This window comes from Penicillium chermesinum (genome assembly GCF_028974085.1).
Source record: "Penicillium chermesinum strain IBT 19713 chromosome Unknown utg000003l:1.0-5111272.0:1.0-5115320.0, whole genome shotgun sequence".
NCBI lineage: Eukaryota > Fungi > Ascomycota > Eurotiomycetes > Eurotiales > Aspergillaceae > Penicillium > Penicillium chermesinum.
In genome coordinates this window covers 4,307,670-4,325,163 of record NW_026695313.1, presented here as the reverse complement: position 1 = coordinate 4,325,163, position 17,494 = coordinate 4,307,670, and the positions used below count along the sequence as shown (strand labels likewise).

Here is a 17,494-nt window from a genome sequence, read left to right as displayed (position 1 = left end):
ATAGTCGTATTCTCCCATGTCATCTTCGTATGATTGCTTTCTTTAACTCGTAAAAGAGGAAGGCTGCGGAGGTGTAGTTAGTCTACCAGAAAGAGTCACATACCAACGGGGCCCCACAGACCCCAACCACCCCCCGCCCGGTTTGGCTGCTTTTTGGGGTACAGCTCTTCCCAGCGGGAATTCGATTACGTCTCAGTGACCTTACCTTCTCTGACTGCTTAAATCTTCGCCCGCCCCAACTTGGGGCATCTACGAGCTTAATTTTCTGGACATCCCAGCATGCCTGGATCGGGAGACTTCGCTCTCCCTGGAGCTGCCAACATGTACGCTTCCGCTTCGTCGGCAGAACGGAATTCTTGGCAATCGCAACGCAGGAACACTCTTCGGTCAAGCAGGTTGAGCATGGGCTCCTCGCATCGCTCAGGTATGCCCGCAGCTCCCGAAGCGCCTAATGAGGAGCCACAGCACGGCGCCTCAACTCCTGCGTCGGCCCAGTCGCAACAAAAGTGGTGGCGCGTGCGGTTGTTTCGAGGAATGTACCAAGATGTCAAGCGTAGAGCCCCCTACTATTGGAGCGACTGGACCGATGCATGGGACTACCGTATTGTTCCTGCGACCATTTACATGTACTTTGCAAAGTATGGACTGCCCCAATATGTTTCACAAATTCTGAGTTTAGTCTATTCAGTCTTCAATATTTGACGAACCATATTCATGGCCTCCCGTCACTAATACGCAACTTAGCATCCTACCCGCTCTGGCTTTCTCCCTGGACATGTTCGAGAAGACCAACCAAAGCTACGGTGTAAATGAAGTCTTGCTTGCCTCGGTTCTCGGTGCGGTCGTCTTTTCTCTATTGGCGGCCCAGCCTCTGGTCATTGTTGGCGTGACGGGTATGTGTAGCCCCAGGGAAAACAACTTCCATGACTGACGATTTAGGTCCAATTACTGTTTTCAACTACACGGTTTACGATATTATTAGTCCCCGTGGGACTCCATATCTTGCATTTATGTGCTGGATCGGCATGTATGTTACCAACCACGCCATTGCCATATGGTTCCAGCTAGCTGACAGTAATAAGATGGTCTTTGATCATGCACTGGGTTCTCGCTATTACAAATGCGTGCAACGGATTGACATATGTCACCCGATTCTCATGCGATATTTTTGGGTTCTATGTTGCCTGCATCTACCTCCAAAAAGGAATCCAGGTCCTGACTCGACAATGGGGCAGTGTGGGCGAAACTTCGGCCTACCTTGCCATTATGGTTGCGCTTCTGGTCCTGATGGTGGGTTGGATTTGTGGAGAGCTTGGGAATAGCAATCTGTTCCAGCGATATATTCGCAAATTTATAGAAGACTACGGCACGCCTTTGACCATCGTCTTTTTCACTGGATTTGTCCATATCGGCCACATGCGAGACGTCAACGTTGCCACTTTGCCGACCAGCAAATCTTTCTTCCCTACCCTTGACCGGCCTTGGCTGGTGCATTTCTGGGATATCAGCGTTGGAGATGTATTCCTCGCTATTCCATTTGCCGTGCTCCTCACAATTCTCTTCTACTTTGATCACAATGGTATGTTTCCAGCCTTTAACCAGTATTCTTCGAATATGTTGATTGAAAATGTCTGCCAGTTTCCTCACTCATTGCCCAAGGCACCGAGTTCCCACTGAAAAAGCCTGCTGGATTCCACTGGGACCTCTGGCTTCTAGGACTTACAACCTTTGTTGCCGGTCTGCTCGGAATTCCATTCCCAAATGGACTTATCCCGCAAGCCCCTTTCCATACAGCAGCCCTTTGCGTGACTCGCCAAGTTGCAGACGAGGACGACACGAATAAGGGCAAGGCTATCCGAGTAACGGATCACGTCGTCGAGCAGCGAGTCAGCAACCTGGCGCAAGGACTTCTCACTCTAGGTACCATGTCTGGTCCACTTCTGATAGTCCTCCATCTCATCCCGCAAGGCGTCATGGCTGGTTTATTCTTTATCATGGGTGTCCAGGCCCTGCAAGGAAACGGCATCACCCAGAAGCTGATTTTCCTTGCTCAAGACAAAAGTCTCACTCCTGCTTCCAATCCCTTGAAACGGCTAGAACGCCGAGTTGCTATCTGGGCATTTGTTATACTCGAATTGATTGGGTTTGGCGCCACTTTTGCCATCACCCAGACCATTGCCGCTATCGGGTTCCCTGTTATCATTCTCTTCTTGATTCCTGTTCGCTCATTCCTCTTACCGCTGTGGTTCACCCGTGAAGAGCTGAATGCCTTGGATGGTCCTACCGCTAGTCCCTTTACTATGGAAAGCGTTGGTGGTACGTACGGACTGGATTATGAAAATGTGTCTGCAGAAGCGACGACTAGCGGGGGTTGTCTGGAGGGTGATAATGGCATTCTAGAGGCGCAGCGTTCTTCCTCCGAGTCTGCTGTCGCGGACAATGATTTGGAAAGCGGCGAAGTTCATGAGCTTCGGGCTGTTCGGAGACGGAGTACGGCCAGTCGAGCTGGCTGATTGTATACTCCATATACTTCCGAACGCCTTCTAAAATAGTAACATTATTCTGGTTGGGTAAAGCAATCGTTTCTGTTGGGATGATCATGTATGTACATTAACAATACGAAAGAGGCGGTTGAATGATTACACAATAAAAAAGAGAGAAGGAAAGGGAAAGAAAAAGAAAAGGGATAGGAAAAAAGCAAAGCGAACAACATTCTTTTAAGAATATTATATAATTTGGAAAGAAAAAATGAAGAGGAAAAAAAGGAAATAGATATGACAAGAGTGAGACTCGAACTCACGCCCCGTAAACGAGATCAGGAAATGGTGTTAAGGTAAGCCTTAACCTGACGCCTTAGACCAACTCGGCCATCTTGCCATTCGATGCAGAAGTCACAAATTTAATGATATATAACCACCTCAGCACCCCAATGTGGCTATTTCTTGATATTTCAACGTCTTTAGCTAGTCAGCTCAGAGATGAGTTTTGGAAGGATCTCTCAGGAAGCAATTGTAATTTCTTTCTTCATCCCCGAGAAAGTGGGGTATCATGCCACGAATCTTAGTTGTGTGTTTCTGCCTCGTAATCAAGGCATAATATAAGCCCGCCCACACCGCCTGATCTACCTTGCTTTTTCTGCCGCAAAATTATTTCTCTTGACCAGCAATCACAATGGCGCATTCAGAAGACGAGGTCTCCGAGGGATCGTATGAGTCTGATATCTCAGGCGAGGAGCAGGCTGGGACCCATGACCGTGCTCCCAAAAGACGCCGTCTCTCCGAGTCTTCAAACGACTCCTACGTTGCTCCAGCGCCTCTACCCACCCTCTCTCGCATCAAGAAGAAGGATGAGAACGCCACGAAGGCTGAACCGGCAGACGAAGAGGACCCGGTTCTTATAAAGGATGCTCTTGATATTGGCCTGCGGAGCGAAGAATCTACCTTTGGAGCTTTGGGCGTGTCCCCATGGCTTGTTGGCTCTCTAACGACTCTGGCTGTCCGACGACCAACATCTATTCAGAAAGCGTGTATTCCTCAGATTATTAATGGACGAGACTGCATCGGTGGTAGCCGGACTGGCTCTGGTAAAACAATTGCTTTTGCTGTTCCTATGCTGCAAAAATGGGCGCAGGATCCGTTTGGTATATATGGGCTGATCTTGACTCCGACTCGGTAAGTAATGCGGGCGTTTACCGATTTCGCCATGCTACATTGCTAATTGTTATCCTTCTTGTAAAGAGAGCTTGCGCTCCAGATCTACGAGCAGATCAAGGCCATTTCTGCCCCACAAAGTATGAAGCCTGTTCTCATCACCGGTGGTACCGATATGCGCCCCCAGGCCATCGCCCTCGCAGAACGACCGCACGTCGTAATAGCAACCCCCGGTCGACTAGCGGATCACATCAAGTCCTCCGGCGCAGACACAATGGCCGGGTTAAAACGAGTGAAGATGGTCGTGCTCGACGAAGCCGATCGACTTCTCACCAGTGGCCGCGGCAGCATGCTCCCAGACGTGGAAACCTGCCTCGGCGCCGTCCCACCCTCCAAAGACCGCCAAACGCTCCTATTCACGGCCACCCTGACTCCGGAAGTGCGGGCACTGAAGGAAATGCCGCCCTCCGAGGGAAAGCAGCCTGTTTTCATGACCGAGATCTCGACCGAAGACCAGGGCAAGATCCCGCCGACCCTCAAACAGACCTACTTGAAGGTTCCTATGACACACCGCGAAGCTTTCTTACACGTTATTCTCTCTACAGAGGGGAATGTCTCGAAGCCAGTCATAGTTTTCTGCAACCATACCAAGACGGCGGACATGCTGGAGCGCATGCTCCGACGGCTCGGCCATCGTGCTACTTCCCTGCATAGTCTGCTTCCGCAGTCGGAGCGTACGTCGAACCTTGCTCGGTTCCGGGCTGCGGCCGCGCGGATACTCGTGGCTACGGATGTGGCGTCTCGTGGTTTGGATATCCCTAGCGTCTCCCTGGTCATCAACTTCGATGTTCCTCGGAATCCGGATGACTACGTTCACCGTGTTGGTCGTACCGCCCGTGCCGGTCGAAGTGGTGAAGCTGTTACCATGGTTGGGCAGCGAGATGTGGAGCTTATCCTGGCTATCGAGGAGCGAGTGGAAAGGCGGATGGAAGAATGGGCTGAAGAAGGAGTTAATGTCGAAGGCCGTGTGGTTCGCAGCGGTGCTCTCAAGGAGGTCGGTGCGGCAAAGCGGGAGGTTATTGGAGAGATTGAGGAAGGCCGTGATGTACTTGGCCGGAAGCGTAATAAGCTGAAGAAGGTCCGGTAGTAAGTTGGGAGGCATTTGTATATTTCATGATGTGATCTTGATACCACGTTTAAAAGCTAGTTGAATTGGAGCGTTCTGCTTAATCTCCGAGATCTTAGCCCCCGAGACACGTATGAAAGGTGAAGTCATAGAAACTGGTATCATTCATTTCAAGTTGTAATCCAATAGCCGTATTCTAGCACAACACCAACAACTCCCAAGTATTAAACCCAGTTCAAACACTGAGCACACCCACAAAATGTATTTTGCCAAACCCACACCATATCATCTAATTGTGCCGACCGGTCAGTCCAAGAAATAAAAGGCATGAGGTTTGTATAAAGCATTCGTCACATTCGCATTATGACCCAATCCATGCATCCGAACTGTCGTGTCTGTCTGTCGTACTCATAAGCTTGAGCAAGCCGTCAACAGCATCTCCTCTTTGCGAAGGAGAAAGCCCCCTCACTCGTCTCCTTCCGATCTTGTTCCATCCGATCACTGCTTTCATCATTGCCATGATGGATTACGGTTGCCGGCGGGCTACTCAGCTGCATAGGAGAGCCGCCCTCGGGGAGAGGCGTGCTCTGCAGCTTGACGGAAGTGTGCTTGATAGGAGAGTACCGCCGTGGAAGATCGGGGGTTTGCTGGGTGGGAGTAGAACTCATGTCTAGCATAGACCCAAGACGCGGCGTGTGGAATTGGGGCGTAGTGGGTTTCCGGAAGGACAAGGCAGGGAGGGGAGAAGAGAAGGACGAGGGCGTGATTCGGGGGACTTTACGACTGTGTTCCTCGAGATCAGAGACACGGCGGTCGATTTGGTGGTCTGTCACGCTCTGCATGGCAGTTTGGAGCGTGTTTCGGAGAAGAGCCGCTTTCTAGAAGCACCGTTAGTTTGTGTGAACGCAAGGTCAGTTGGGAAAGAGGGGGGTCGAGACACACTTCTTGAATGAAAATCTTTCGTGCATGGAAGTCTTCGGGGACTTTCCGTGAAGCTTGAACAGCGCTCCCGGCCACGCTTGGTGGGTTTTGTTTCGTCTCCTGCTGACGCTGGTCGCGCTCGGAGCTTGATGATGGTGCAGCGACGCGATCCAGCGCGTCTTTTCCTCTGTTTGTCTAATGTTAAAGTTCCTGTTAATCGTGTTGTTCTTGGTTTCTCTGGAAAATAGACGTCGAGACGTGTTCATTTGTTAAGTTTAGAGCTTACCTGCTGGGTATCTTGTGTGTCCGTGGAATTGAAGTTTTCTTCGCCCCGCGTGGCCGGCGGGGCATTGTTCAATTCAGTTTCCTCAACTTGGTCCCGTGAACGCTTTTGACCGGCAAATATTGGCGAGGGTAGGAGCTTCTTAGGAGACACGGGAGCAAAGAGGGCTCGTTTGGTGGGCGTTCCGACCAAAATCGACTGTTTATTCTGGTGGACTGGCGAGAAGCACGCATTGGTATCCTTCTCGCCCAGAATGCGGCGCCCGTCCTTCATTGGACTGGTCTGAATTGAGGTCGTTTGCATCATTGCAGAGGTCTCAGGGTTCCGATATCCTTGAGATGGAAGGTGGCGAGAGTCCAAGTGGAAGGGCAGGGTGGGGTTGGGGCTCGGGGGCCTGGGGCGTTGCAATGCGAACCACGCGAAGACGGGAGAAACAATTGAAACAATTGAAACAATTCAACGGATTGACGTGTTGGACAGAAGGGAATTGGAAGAGAAGAGAACTAGAAACGGTCGCGTCAATCGCGTATACTTTTGCGGTACTAGCTTTGTATAGAGCACGGACGAAGCCCCACAGGTCGTGTTGAGCACGCGTCCACGGTTTTGGTGTGGCCCGAGTCTGCTAGCCTGAAAACAGCATTGGCGTTACCGTGGAGGCGCCCTTTCTTGAGCTGCTTGCGGGCCTTTGCCCTGGCGACCTTGGCTTGTGTTTTTGATTTATGAGGATTTGCCCTCAACCGGGCTCGGATATCTCATGATCGTTGACGCCATTATTGGTATGATTGAATGGCTTCTACGAATTGATGGAATGTACGCCACCAAGGTATGCAAGTATGCAAAGTTACCAGACCGCGAAAACTCGAGAGGGTAACTTCGCGTGGTCTGAAATGCCTCTGCGTCCGCGGGCGTTGGTGGTGCGGGCACACGCGACTTTAGCACGCGCAAATTGCAGTAGCTAGTTTTTAGGGTTTCACTTCCAAGGCCCGTAGCTATAAGGACCTTCCCCGCAGAGATAGTTCTCGGGAAAAAGTTCATTCTTCTAATTCCCTCTTCATCTATTTGAAGTCCTGTACGCGAACTACGAGGAGTGACACGGAGCAACAGGCAGTGTAATCTTTGGCCCCATATTTCAGCCATCCGCTGTCGTGTCACCATGTAAGGGGCCGTTCAAGAAGGCCAATTGCACAAGATCATGCGGCAGTCATCCACTGGGGTCGAGCGATGCCTCGAGGCGCATGTGCTTCAGATCGAGATCGACGATGTTCGGGCTTTTAGTCGCATCCTCGAAATAATCTCCGCATGACATCATCGGAGAAAAGGACAACCAACGCAGCGGAGCGTTGAGCTGAGTGCTCTGGTCTAGGGACGCGAGGATGTACCCTGTTGCCAGGAGAACAGAATTGGATAGGCGGGGCCTCTTATTATAGCATCTACTTGGTTATTCGCGGCCGCAGGGCGAAGATCTAGGCAAACTTCCCCAGCATCGATCCTCGGATCCCAGCGCAACCTGCATTTCCCCGCATTTCGCATTCCTGGACCCCTTCGTTTCATCCTTCGTCATCACCTCCCCTAGTTTTAACCGACCCTGACCATCTGCCAATCCTTATCGTAACTGCTGCACCACCATGCAGCTGTCGCTTGCCGTGCTGGCGGTCGTCGCTCAGGCGGCCGTCACAACAGCATCATCGCTTACACCGCCAGTACTGCCGCTCATCGTGCGCAACCCTTACTTGAGCACTTGGCTGGGAAATGCCCGTGAAGCACCTTGGTCCAAATGGCCTATGTTTTATACCGGAGAGGAAGTTGGGCTCTCTGTGTTAGCCCATGTCCCCAGCAAGGGCTCCGTTTATCCGCTTGTTGGCAAGCCCCAGGATTCCCTGGACAAAAACGAAGGGTAAGAGCCGTATTTCTCTGTCAGTGTAGGGTATCTTAACACGAGAACTGAATCGGTGTCTCCATAGATATAACGTCCACTACCCTGAGTATCTCGGTCACAACTACGACGCATCCACGACCAACTTGACCTACCGGATTGATACAGGAAGCCCAGCCCCCATTGAAATTACTGTCTCGTTCCTCTCTCCAATTACGCCCACATCGACTTTGCGACAGTCGATTCCGGCTTCTTACATCACAGTTGATGTACATGGCGAAGTTCCAGTCAACGTTTACATAGACATTGACGGACGCTGGGTCAGTGGTGACACTGGTTCCCAGCTGAACTGGCAGCATAACGCTGTGCAAGCTAGCGACAAAAAGCCAAGCCTCCAGAGATGGCAGGTTCGAAGGGAAAACGAGCTCCACCTTTCGGAGATCCGTGACCGAGCCGAATGGGGCACGATCCATTTCACTGGACCTGCTGTAAGCATCTACGCACACAATACATCTTAGTTTACGTTGTTCTAACTTGGTGTAGGACGCATATTTTGAGTCAGGAGAGGCTGGTAAGGTCAGGAAAGCATTTGCCAGCGCTGGTGTCCTTGGGAACGAGAACGATGGAGAATTGCGTGCCATTCGAGACCGTTCGCCTGTCTTCGCGTTCTCCAAGACATTCAATCTCGGCGAGTCTTTCAAGCGAACTGCCGACAGCGTGACCTTTACGATCGCTCTCATTCAATTCCCCGTTGTCCAGTACGCATCCGCTCGGGGATTAACTCAGATGCGACCGCTCTGGGAATCGTGGTTCCCTACTACTGAAGAGCTCCTGGAATTCCACTATAACGACCACGCCGCGGCCATCTCTCTTGCATCCAACTATTCCCACCAGCTTGCCGATGACGCTTATCTCTCCGGCGCGGAAGACTATGTTGATATTGTTGCTCTCTCCGCACGCCAGGTGCTGGGAGCAACCACATTCTCGGGAACCCCAGATAACCCCATTTTGTTCCTGAAGGAGATTTCCTCCAACGGAAACTTCCAAACCATCGATGTCATCTTCCCTGCTTTCCCCTTCTTCTTGTATACCAACCCGCGTTGGCTAGCTTATCTCTTGGAGCCTTTGATTGAGCATATGTTGAGCGGTCAATACCCGAATACCTATGCGATGCATGATCTGGGAACCCACTTCCCCAATGCTACTGGACACCCTGATGGCAAGGACGAATACATGCCAGTGGAGGAGTGTGGCAATATTTTGATCATGGGTCTTGCCATTGCAAACTCCCTGCAGTATGAAGGGGCATCTGAAGCCTCTTCCATGTGGTCAAGCCAGGGTAGCAATCCTCCTGTCTACTCAAGCGAGTCATCCGGGTTCTTCCCTCTCAATGACCTCCAAGTGCAGTCAGGAATTGCCCACCAAGATGGTAAATGGGGAGGGGGCATAGCTGGCAAGAACCTTGCTAAGAAATGGGTCAAACGTAGCTACCGACTATGGAAGCAGTGGACTGGATATCTGGTGGAGTTCTCTCTCGAACCTGCCAACCAACGTAAGTCCGACTTACCATGGAGCTCCAAAGCATTCACTGACCCACGTGTAGTTTCTACCGATGATTTTGCTGGCTGGCTGGCTCTGCAGACCAACCTTGCCCTGAAAGGTATTGTTGGTATTAATGCGATGGCCAAGCTCGCTGAGCTTACCGGGCATGATGATGATGCTAGATACTTCAAGGTACGAAAGATTGCCCACATTAAATCAAATGCTAGAACAGAGTACTCAACTGAAATATAGACTATTGCCGGTGACTACGTCGCCAAGTGGGAAGAGAAGGGCATGTCCCGCGATGGCACCCACGCCAAACTGGCCTACGACTGGTATGGGTCTTGGACAACCATCTACAACCTGTACGCCGACGCCCAGCTCTGCTTCCACCTTGACGGAGCCGACAACTCTTCGAATACATCGCCAGGGTTCGTTCCCCGCCACATCTACCAGAAGCAATCAGTGTGGTACCACTACGTGCGGCAGAAATACGGTCTGCCTCTTGACAGCCGGCATCTATACACAAAGACCGACTGGGAGTTCTTCTCAATGGCAGTTACGTCGAAGCCCGTTCGTACTGAGATCCTTGAGTCTGTCGCCAAATGGGTCAACGAGACTGTTACCGACCGCCCATTCACGGATCTTCACCAGACCGAGGGCGATGGCAACTTCCCCGGCCCGAACTTCTTTGCTCGTCCCGTCATTGGTGGCCATTTTGCTTTCCTGGCTCTCCAGCGTGCCTGCGGTGGTCGTGCTATGCCTGGTCTGTCTTTCTTGGACGATGTTGACCAAAAGACTTTGCAGGCATGGTATGATACTGCCGAGACTGCAGCTGTCGACTTCGAGCGTCCTACCCGTAGCCGTTACGCAGGAGATGAGCTGTGATCTACATAGTTTGGTGATGTGGACCAATGTCCCAAACTTGAAAGGGGTTTGGGAAAGCCTCTTGCCACTCGAGTCTATCGAGTTGATATTAAGCTCCTGGAAAAGCAGTATGTAGTATTTACCGTTTGAACAATCTAAGGCACGATTTACCATCATAGTTTTCAAACAATGTAATTCTTACTAGTAATATATCCACTCACAATTTAGAAAGAACTCCCCAGGGCAGCGTCCAATGATTTACCAAGCATTCGCTAATACCATCACAGGAAAATGTACTCTCCTCTGATGGCGTATGTTGTATACTATACCTCAATTCCTTGTTGAGTTGGTGGATCAGTAGCTGGAGTTGACTCCCTATACTTTTTTCTGCCTGAGGCCATGTTAACTCCCCACCCATTTGCCCTTTGGCGGTGGGGATTGATCAAGCCGTTAGGTTACCAGCACTGCCTCCGCACCCTGTCTGATCGCATACCCTGGGAGATTGAACTGCAATACACAATCGACCTTCTGAATCTCGCTCATCAGAAACTACGTTCAGGTTCTTCGATTGGTTCATCCAATCCAATCCTCAATTCCCCTCCCTCCCCGGCGAACTCCTACCCCGGCTCACAGCCCACTTCGATCCCACCTACGAGCTCCAGGATCCAATACACCTCAGCCGTGGTGCCTAGGAAAATACAGCTTCCAGGAGCTAATCCCTGATTCCCCTTTCCCAAGCTTGCCGCCCGTGTATAAAAGGAGTACTCGCCACCATGTCGCAACTCAATTACCGCACCATCAACATCGACCAGCTCGACCCCGAGTCGTCGGTCAATTTCCCCATGGAAACCCTACTCCCCGCCAACCTGCCTGCGCCCGAGACCTCCAGTGACGCTGCCAATGTGGCAAGCCAGGTCCGCCAATTACTGCGCGGTGGTGACACCGAGGGTGCCCTGCGCGCGGCGCTGGACACCGCGCCGCTCGGCGGCGACGACCGGGCGAAGGAGGTACACATGGCCACGGTCACAGAAGTGCTGCAGGGTATCCGACAGGCAGACATGACACGAGTGCTCGAGAGCGTCTGCGGCGGAGACGGCGGAGCCGAGCGGGCGGATTGCTTGATGAAGTATATGTAAGTGCCCACCTCGTCTGCCTTGGGCCACGACAAGAAGCGGCCCTCATTCCTGACCACATACCCTAACGAGAAATAGCTACAAGGGCATGTCCTCGAGTGGCCCCAGCGGCGGAGGCCAATCCCCACGCAACACCATCTCCCCACAGAGCACGGGGGGCTTCTCGCAGATCCAGGCCCGCAATGTGGGCGAGGGTGGCGGTGGCCAGCAGATGAGTGTGCTGCTCAATTGGCACGAGAAGCTCGTCGAAGTGGCAGGAACTGGGTGTATCGTCCGGGTAATGACCGACCGCCGGACGGTCTGAGGATGAGAACTGGTCGACTTGTTACGAGCTGCTTGCGGTTTATTGGTAGAGGCTTATTGCATTCCCAACAGGTTCTTGTTTCACACGATCTTCTTTACGAGTGGCTTTCAGCGTAATTGTTGTACATTGAGAGACTGATAAAAAAAACCATTATGTTGAGACTATTTTGTCCCCTTCTTTTTGGGATGGAGAGGGGATGGACTCATTTTTTGGAGAAATCTCCACCGCCCAGTACTTCCGTCAAGTTGATATCACCAGTACCACGCTGTAAAGGCTGGGGCTGGTCCTTCCCCTCCTTCCAGCCGATCATGTAGATCATTCTGAAAGTTGCCGGGATGCCCGGGGCCCCGTCCTCCATGTGCAAAGCTCGATAGATAGCCTCGTTGGCTAGGAGCACATCGCGCGACAAGGGACCAGCCTCTCGATGCATGATAGCATTGCTCTCGCCCATAGCCTGCAGATCTTGCATGAGAGCAAATGTATCCGGAAATTCCACGACAATATCCTCCACGTCAACCGTAAGCATCTTGAACCCAGCGCGGGTCAAAAGGCTGCCGACGTCCTTCACATCCGCCAGTGGCGAGACGTGCGGGCTCACACCACCCCGGCGTTCGAGATCAGCCAGCTGCATTGACCCTCGTAGCTCAAAGAGCGTGTCCCCACCAAACATCACTCCGATGAAAGGGCTGTCAGGCTTAAGAATGGTATTGACCTGCGCAAGCAGCGCAGGTAGGTCATTGACCCAGTGGATTGAAAGTGACGACAAGACTGCATCAAACGAGTTGGGTGCATAGGGGAAGCGTCTCCAAGTCTGGAATCACGTCGCGGGTGAGATCGATCTCTTTATTGAACGGAAGGTCTTCGTCCCGGTGGAGGAGAGCGCGCGATGTCTCTACGCACGTCAGCTTTTGTATGCGCTCTGCCAGCGGCGGCGTCAATGTGCCTTCCGGAGCGGCCGTGTCGAGGTTAGGCATGGTCAGTGCCCGCGCAATGTTGCAGCTGTTTGCGCCGAGGTCAAGTACTTGGGGGAAATCGCGTTTGATGTCCTATTCATCCGACCCCGATGGACCCGGTTAACTCATGGTGTGTTTCTTTGCAGCTCTCGCAGGCTGCTTCTGCTGCGAGGGGGAAATCGCTCACCAGTAACCGCTCGCATAATCGCATTGCTACCTCATCTTTCAAGTAGTCGACTTTCCTGCTTTCCTCGACATTCTGTGCTGCACGGTCCTTTTGAAGATGCTTTGTTTTGCGGTTGAATACTTCAAGCATGGGGTTGCCGGGTGTTTGGCTGGCGTAGGTTCGGATAGAGGCTCTGGCAAAGACTCGCCGCGGCGCGGCCGCGCGAACGGTATAAAGAGGATTCATAGCAACAGCGTGGACTCTCTGTATCATAGATATGGATATTGTACTAGGTCCTTAGGCCATCTTGCCTGCTGCGTTTGTAGATGGCAAAGGTGGAGATGGAGAGTGGGCGAGCCCCGAATTTTGTAAACTGACGTCGATTGTTGTTGCGGACCTCCGCAGCTCAACTTCCGCGACTTCAGGCGCTTTTTTTTTTTTCGCGCCCGCCATTGGCTGCTGTCCAGCGCGAGCGCTTCTGCTTTTAGGGTATCTTTGTCGATATCGTACGTGCTCTGCGCTAGACTGGGCTACTCGTTCTTTTTTTGACAGTGCTTTGGTATGCCATTCAATCCCCGGGCACCAGTTCCCCTCCCCACGACTGAACTGTCCTCATGGGCAGCCCTATGTTTTATCGTGCTGATGCAGTGTCGCTAACTTCAACTGGACTGCAAGTTCATCAGGGTCCTCCTTCTCGTACGATAATCTCGCAATCCCGCCTTCCAACCCCTATCTCCTTCATCGTCTCGTCTCCCACCCCGCCAACAGAAAGGATGGAATAATCGCTTTGCATCACGCCTTAGCATATTTTGAGGTTGCATACGGCAGTTCACATTCGCAATGTCTCGTCCATTCCCCTACACATACGTCTCGTGCCCTTGTGCCGATACGCCCGTCCCTGACCCCGCAAGGAAACGCAAGTCGAGAGAGGGATCACAGAAGCAAACGCCCGAGCAAGGAGAACAGACCGCCGGAGGAGACTCGAAAGATTCTACAAATAATGAACATAAAGAAGATTCCGACGAGGAGGAGGAAGAAGAAGAAGAGGAAGAGCAGACGTTCGATCCCAGATCTCCGCGATCTAATTTCTCTATGTACCCGCCAGAACAATTACTCTACTGCGAAGATTGTCACCAAATAAAATGCCCACGATGCATAACGGAAGAGATTGTGAGCTGGTTCTGCCCGAGCTGTCTCTTCGAAACCCCTAGCAGCATGGTCAAAAGCGATGGCAATCGGTAATGTACTTGCTCTCGATATGCGAATGGGTCCTACTAATACTTCAACCAGCTGTGGCCGTAACTGCTTCAATTGCCCAATTTGCACAGCTCCTCTTGCTGTGAGTACGATTGAAAGTGTCACCGGTGGTGGGAGTCAACAAGGTCCCTGGGTCTTGTCTTGCAGCTATTGCATGTGGACAACACTTGACATCGGCATCAAGTTCGATAAGCCAACCAATATTCGCAGCCAGTTACAAAAAATGACAGATACCACCGCTGCGCCGCCCTTTGATACACGGACCAGGCAGGGCTCCCGAGCATTTGCAGATCTCAAATCGCCTTTGTCCAATTTGGCTTCTGTCGACGAGCAAGCAGGTAATCGCGAAGCCCCCTCAGACCAACATATTACCAAACAGGACCAAACGGCAACGCCATCCAACGCAGAGGCCCAATTTGCTGCCCTGAAATCATTCTACCGCAACCAAATTTCCGAAACATCAACTTCACCCAGCGACCCTCTAGGTTCAGACTTCGGCTTCTCATCCCCTGGAGCTCTCAATCGTCTCATGTCACTTTACACCTCTTCGACACGCCTGGGCAGTCTCTACGGCGGAAACAAAAAAGCCAAATCAAAACCCCCTGTTATGCGCGAAGCCCTCACCCCCAGCGAAGGCCTCCGCATCAGCGCCACTCCCAACCCAGACCCAGTCATTTCCCGCCTTCGCTCCGCTGAAGGCGGCTGGGACGGCGTAGCCTCCATCGCACAGCGCGCAGAACAATCACCGGACGTGCGATTTACAGACGACTTGCTCCCACTCCCAGTCCTCCTCCGCACAAAGCGAGCCAAGCGCTGCAAAGCCTGCAAGCACATCCTCGTCAAGCCTGAGACGAAGCCCCAGTCTACGCGCTTCCGTATCCGTCTCATTGCGCTCAGCTATATCCCGCTGCCGTCACTACGGCCCCTGGCTCTCCCTCGTCAACATCCGCTGCGTCTGCTCCGTCGCCGAATCCCGACCTGAACGCGCTCACCCCGCTTCGCCCTATCCATGTGCTTCTCACGCTAAAGAACCACATGTTTGATCCTGTCCGGGTCACCCTCGCCACGCCATCCGTGACGCCAGGCCGTGTTGCATCGAAGGTTACTGTGCTTTCGCCGCAATTTGACATCGGTGCGAATAGTGATGTCTGGGATGAGGCGCTGCAGGGGGCATCTGCGCCTCTCACGACAGATCCGAAGCTCAGGGCTGCAGAGAAGGTTCCCGAGGCTGGGAAGGTCTGGGATAAGGGTCGTAATTGGACGACTGTTGTACTTGAGGTTGTTCCGGGGACGCTTCCTAGCTCCGATGCTGATGCTGGCGGAGGAGATGGGGAGGTGCGTAGCGGTGCTGGCTCTGCTCCTGCGCAGCCTGATGAGGATGTGTTGGAGATTCCGGTCTTCGTGCACATGGAGTGGGATGCGGAAGGCCAGCTTGAGCAGCAGGACGTCGGGAAGGCTTCTAAGCCCGATGATCTGGTGGCGAGGGAGTTGGCTTATTGGATGGTTCTTGGGGTTGGTCGAATTCAGCCTTCATTCTAGTTCGATCTTTTGGTTGATATGTGTTTTGTCTTTTTACGTGGAAGATAGGCCCCATACCCCCCCCGAGTGTGATTAGCTTTTTGTCGTATATGTACAATTTATAATCTATTATCTACCCGGACTTCAAGAATTAGATTCCATTGACCCCAATGTATCGGACACGGGGCAAAAGGTCTAGGGGATTTTAGAGAAGTGAGTGGCGGCCAGCGACTCGAACTTCTCTTCTTCCGAGAGAAGGCTATTACTCTCACCATGGTGACGCTCGATACTCAGGCTACTTACCCATGGGTAGCAAGCGAGTGCCCCAAAGGCTCGGGAATGCAGCAATGGCAGGACATGAAACCCTACAAGACTAAGCTAAGTCTTACATTATAGAACAGATCGAATCGGAATGTATCAATTGGAATATTTTATCACATATCCCATCCCATCCTCATTAAAGAGAAAAAAAAACACGGCTTGGATGGAATTCAGCACCGGACCAAGCCAATGGCCATGGGGCACGTAAATCAAGAAAAACCCGTGAATGCATTTTTTGGTCTTAAACCCATCATGCTCTTGAATCTAGTTGAGTTTCAAACACCCTAGAAACAAGCAACCCCCCATACACCAACCTCCCTTTTATCCCTCAACAGAAAAAAAAGCGACGAGCTTAGTACTCAGCACTGCTCTGGGGGAACTCGAAGGCAACGGTGCGGCCGGTCAGACGACGGTAGACCTCACCGTAGGCATCGAGGCGGTGGTCAACACCACCCTTCTCCTTCTCGTCAAGGACAACCTTGAGGGTCTTGCTACCATCCTCCTTGGTGCGGATGCGCTTGCCGACAATCTCGACGGGGTAGACCAGGTCGCTGAGAATGGCGTCGTGGACAGCCGTCAGAGTGCGAGAGCGGGGACGCTTCTGGGTCTGGGTGGTGCGGGAGTTGACGGAGCGCTTGGGGCGGGGGAGGATACGGCGCTGAGCGACGAAGAGGACGTGGCGGTCAGAGAACTTCTTCTCCAGCTCGCGGGTCAGGCTGTTGTTGTAAAGAATCCACACGTCAGTTCCCTCTGTTCACTTCTTTTTTTTTTTTTTTGCTTCGCCTCATGCAACTAGGCTTCTGCTCCGTGTGTTCTTTCTTACCGCTGCTGGATCTTGTGGAAACCCTGGAGAAGGGGAACGGGGACGAAGATGACAATAGCCTTCTTGCCGTGGCCGACCTCAACCTGATAGAGAAGTAAAGTTAGCAATTGGGATGCTTAAGTGCAATGTGCGCACGGAGAAGCACGGGGATGAAATAAGAAAAAAATATATAAAAAATAAAAACTTCGAATCCAAACAATCCAGGAACGACAACGAAATAAAGATCCTGTGACTGGATGTTGTGCGCCAGGTATGACCGTGGGCAATGTCTCTCCCAATGCTGATATGCTTCGACACAATTATGACAAAATCGGATGTCCATTGTATTGCTCGAAAATCCACACTGGAATCGACATTGGTCGCTCCAATCACACATTTCCGCGCACCAAGGAATAATTGTTGAAGGAGATCCTGGATAGCTCGAATTGCGAAGGCGCAAATTTCTTACCTCGCGGGCAGAGGCGAACTGCAGAGGACGAAGGGTGGCCTTCAGATCCTGGGTGTTGCTCTCGAGATCGAAGAGGGCGCCAGCGATGGCGGTCTCCAACTCGGAGGGGTTCTGCCGGGAGGGCGAGTTGAGGGCAATCTTGTTGATGGCAGACATGATTGCGACGGCGAGGGTGGCTTGTCGGAGTGTCGGCTGAGGGGAATGAACTCGCTATCAAGAAGTAATTGGGGAATTTCGTGTGGGATCGGCACTTTCGCTTAGTAGACACTAGTCCAAACACGGTTAGTACCGCGGTTTGGTCCCGTGACC

General features: G+C 52.1%; 8 protein-coding genes across 8 annotated transcripts; 5 read left to right on the top strand and 3 right to left on the bottom strand.

Annotated features, from left to right (window-relative positions):
* Positions 1-279: 279 nt before the first annotated feature.
* On the top strand, positions 280-2,513 carry N7468_004584 (anion exchange family protein; the record flags this gene model as incomplete). Its single annotated transcript, XM_058473881.1, has 5 exons — positions 280-638; positions 745-893; positions 940-1,027; positions 1,083-1,579; positions 1,639-2,513. The coding sequence occupies 5 exons, from the start codon at positions 280-282 to the stop codon at positions 2,511-2,513; spliced, it is 1,968 nt and encodes a 655-aa protein (XP_058332884.1).
* A 658-nt stretch (positions 2,514-3,171) lies between these two features.
* On the top strand, positions 3,172-4,797 carry dbp8 (ATP-dependent RNA helicase DBP8; the record flags this gene model as incomplete). The annotated part of the gene is made up of 2 exons (XM_058473880.1): positions 3,172-3,671; positions 3,738-4,797. 2 exons carry the CDS (start codon positions 3,172-3,174, stop codon positions 4,795-4,797), a joined length of 1,560 nt encoding a protein of 519 aa, XP_058332883.1.
* Positions 4,798-5,204: 407 nt separating this feature from the next.
* On the bottom strand, positions 5,205-6,283 carry N7468_004582 (uncharacterized protein; the record flags this gene model as incomplete). Its single annotated transcript, XM_058473879.1, has 3 exons — positions 5,205-5,654; positions 5,719-5,892; positions 5,984-6,283. The coding sequence occupies 3 exons, from the start codon at positions 6,281-6,283 to the stop codon at positions 5,205-5,207; spliced, it is 924 nt and encodes a 307-aa protein (XP_058332882.1).
* A 1,322-nt stretch (positions 6,284-7,605) lies between these two features.
* Positions 7,606-10,283, top strand: N7468_004581 (putative glutaminase; the record flags this gene model as incomplete). Its single annotated transcript, XM_058473878.1, has 5 exons — positions 7,606-7,874; positions 7,942-8,341; positions 8,397-9,405; positions 9,457-9,587; positions 9,648-10,283. 5 exons carry the CDS (start codon positions 7,606-7,608, stop codon positions 10,281-10,283), a joined length of 2,445 nt encoding a protein of 814 aa, XP_058332881.1.
* A 752-nt stretch (positions 10,284-11,035) lies between these two features.
* On the top strand, positions 11,036-11,699 carry N7468_004580 (actin-related protein 2/3 complex subunit 5 family protein; the record flags this gene model as incomplete). Its single annotated transcript, XM_058473877.1, has 2 exons — positions 11,036-11,394; positions 11,474-11,699. 2 exons carry the CDS (start codon positions 11,036-11,038, stop codon positions 11,697-11,699), a joined length of 585 nt encoding a protein of 194 aa, XP_058332880.1.
* Positions 11,700-11,901: 202 nt separating this feature from the next.
* On the bottom strand, positions 11,902-13,091 carry N7468_004579 (uncharacterized protein; the record flags this gene model as incomplete). The annotated part of the gene is given in 3 exon segments (XM_058473876.1): positions 11,902-12,510; positions 12,521-12,745; positions 12,840-13,091. 3 exon segments carry the CDS (start codon positions 13,089-13,091, stop codon positions 11,902-11,904), a joined length of 1,086 nt encoding a protein of 361 aa, XP_058332879.1.
* A 567-nt stretch (positions 13,092-13,658) lies between these two features.
* N7468_004578 (putative dynactin Arp1 p62 subunit RO2) lies at positions 13,659-15,614 on the top strand (the record flags this gene model as incomplete). Its single annotated transcript, XM_058473875.1, has 3 exons — positions 13,659-14,056; positions 14,109-14,913; positions 14,973-15,614. 3 exons carry the CDS (start codon positions 13,659-13,661, stop codon positions 15,612-15,614), a joined length of 1,845 nt encoding a protein of 614 aa, XP_058332878.1.
* Positions 15,615-16,266: 652 nt separating this feature from the next.
* N7468_004577 (40S ribosomal protein eS7) lies at positions 16,267-17,341 on the bottom strand (the record flags this gene model as incomplete). Its single annotated transcript, XM_058473874.1, has 3 exons — positions 16,267-16,630; positions 16,738-16,820; positions 17,186-17,341. The coding sequence occupies 3 exons, from the start codon at positions 17,339-17,341 to the stop codon at positions 16,267-16,269; spliced, it is 603 nt and encodes a 200-aa protein (XP_058332877.1).
* Positions 17,342-17,494: the final 153 nt, after the last annotated feature.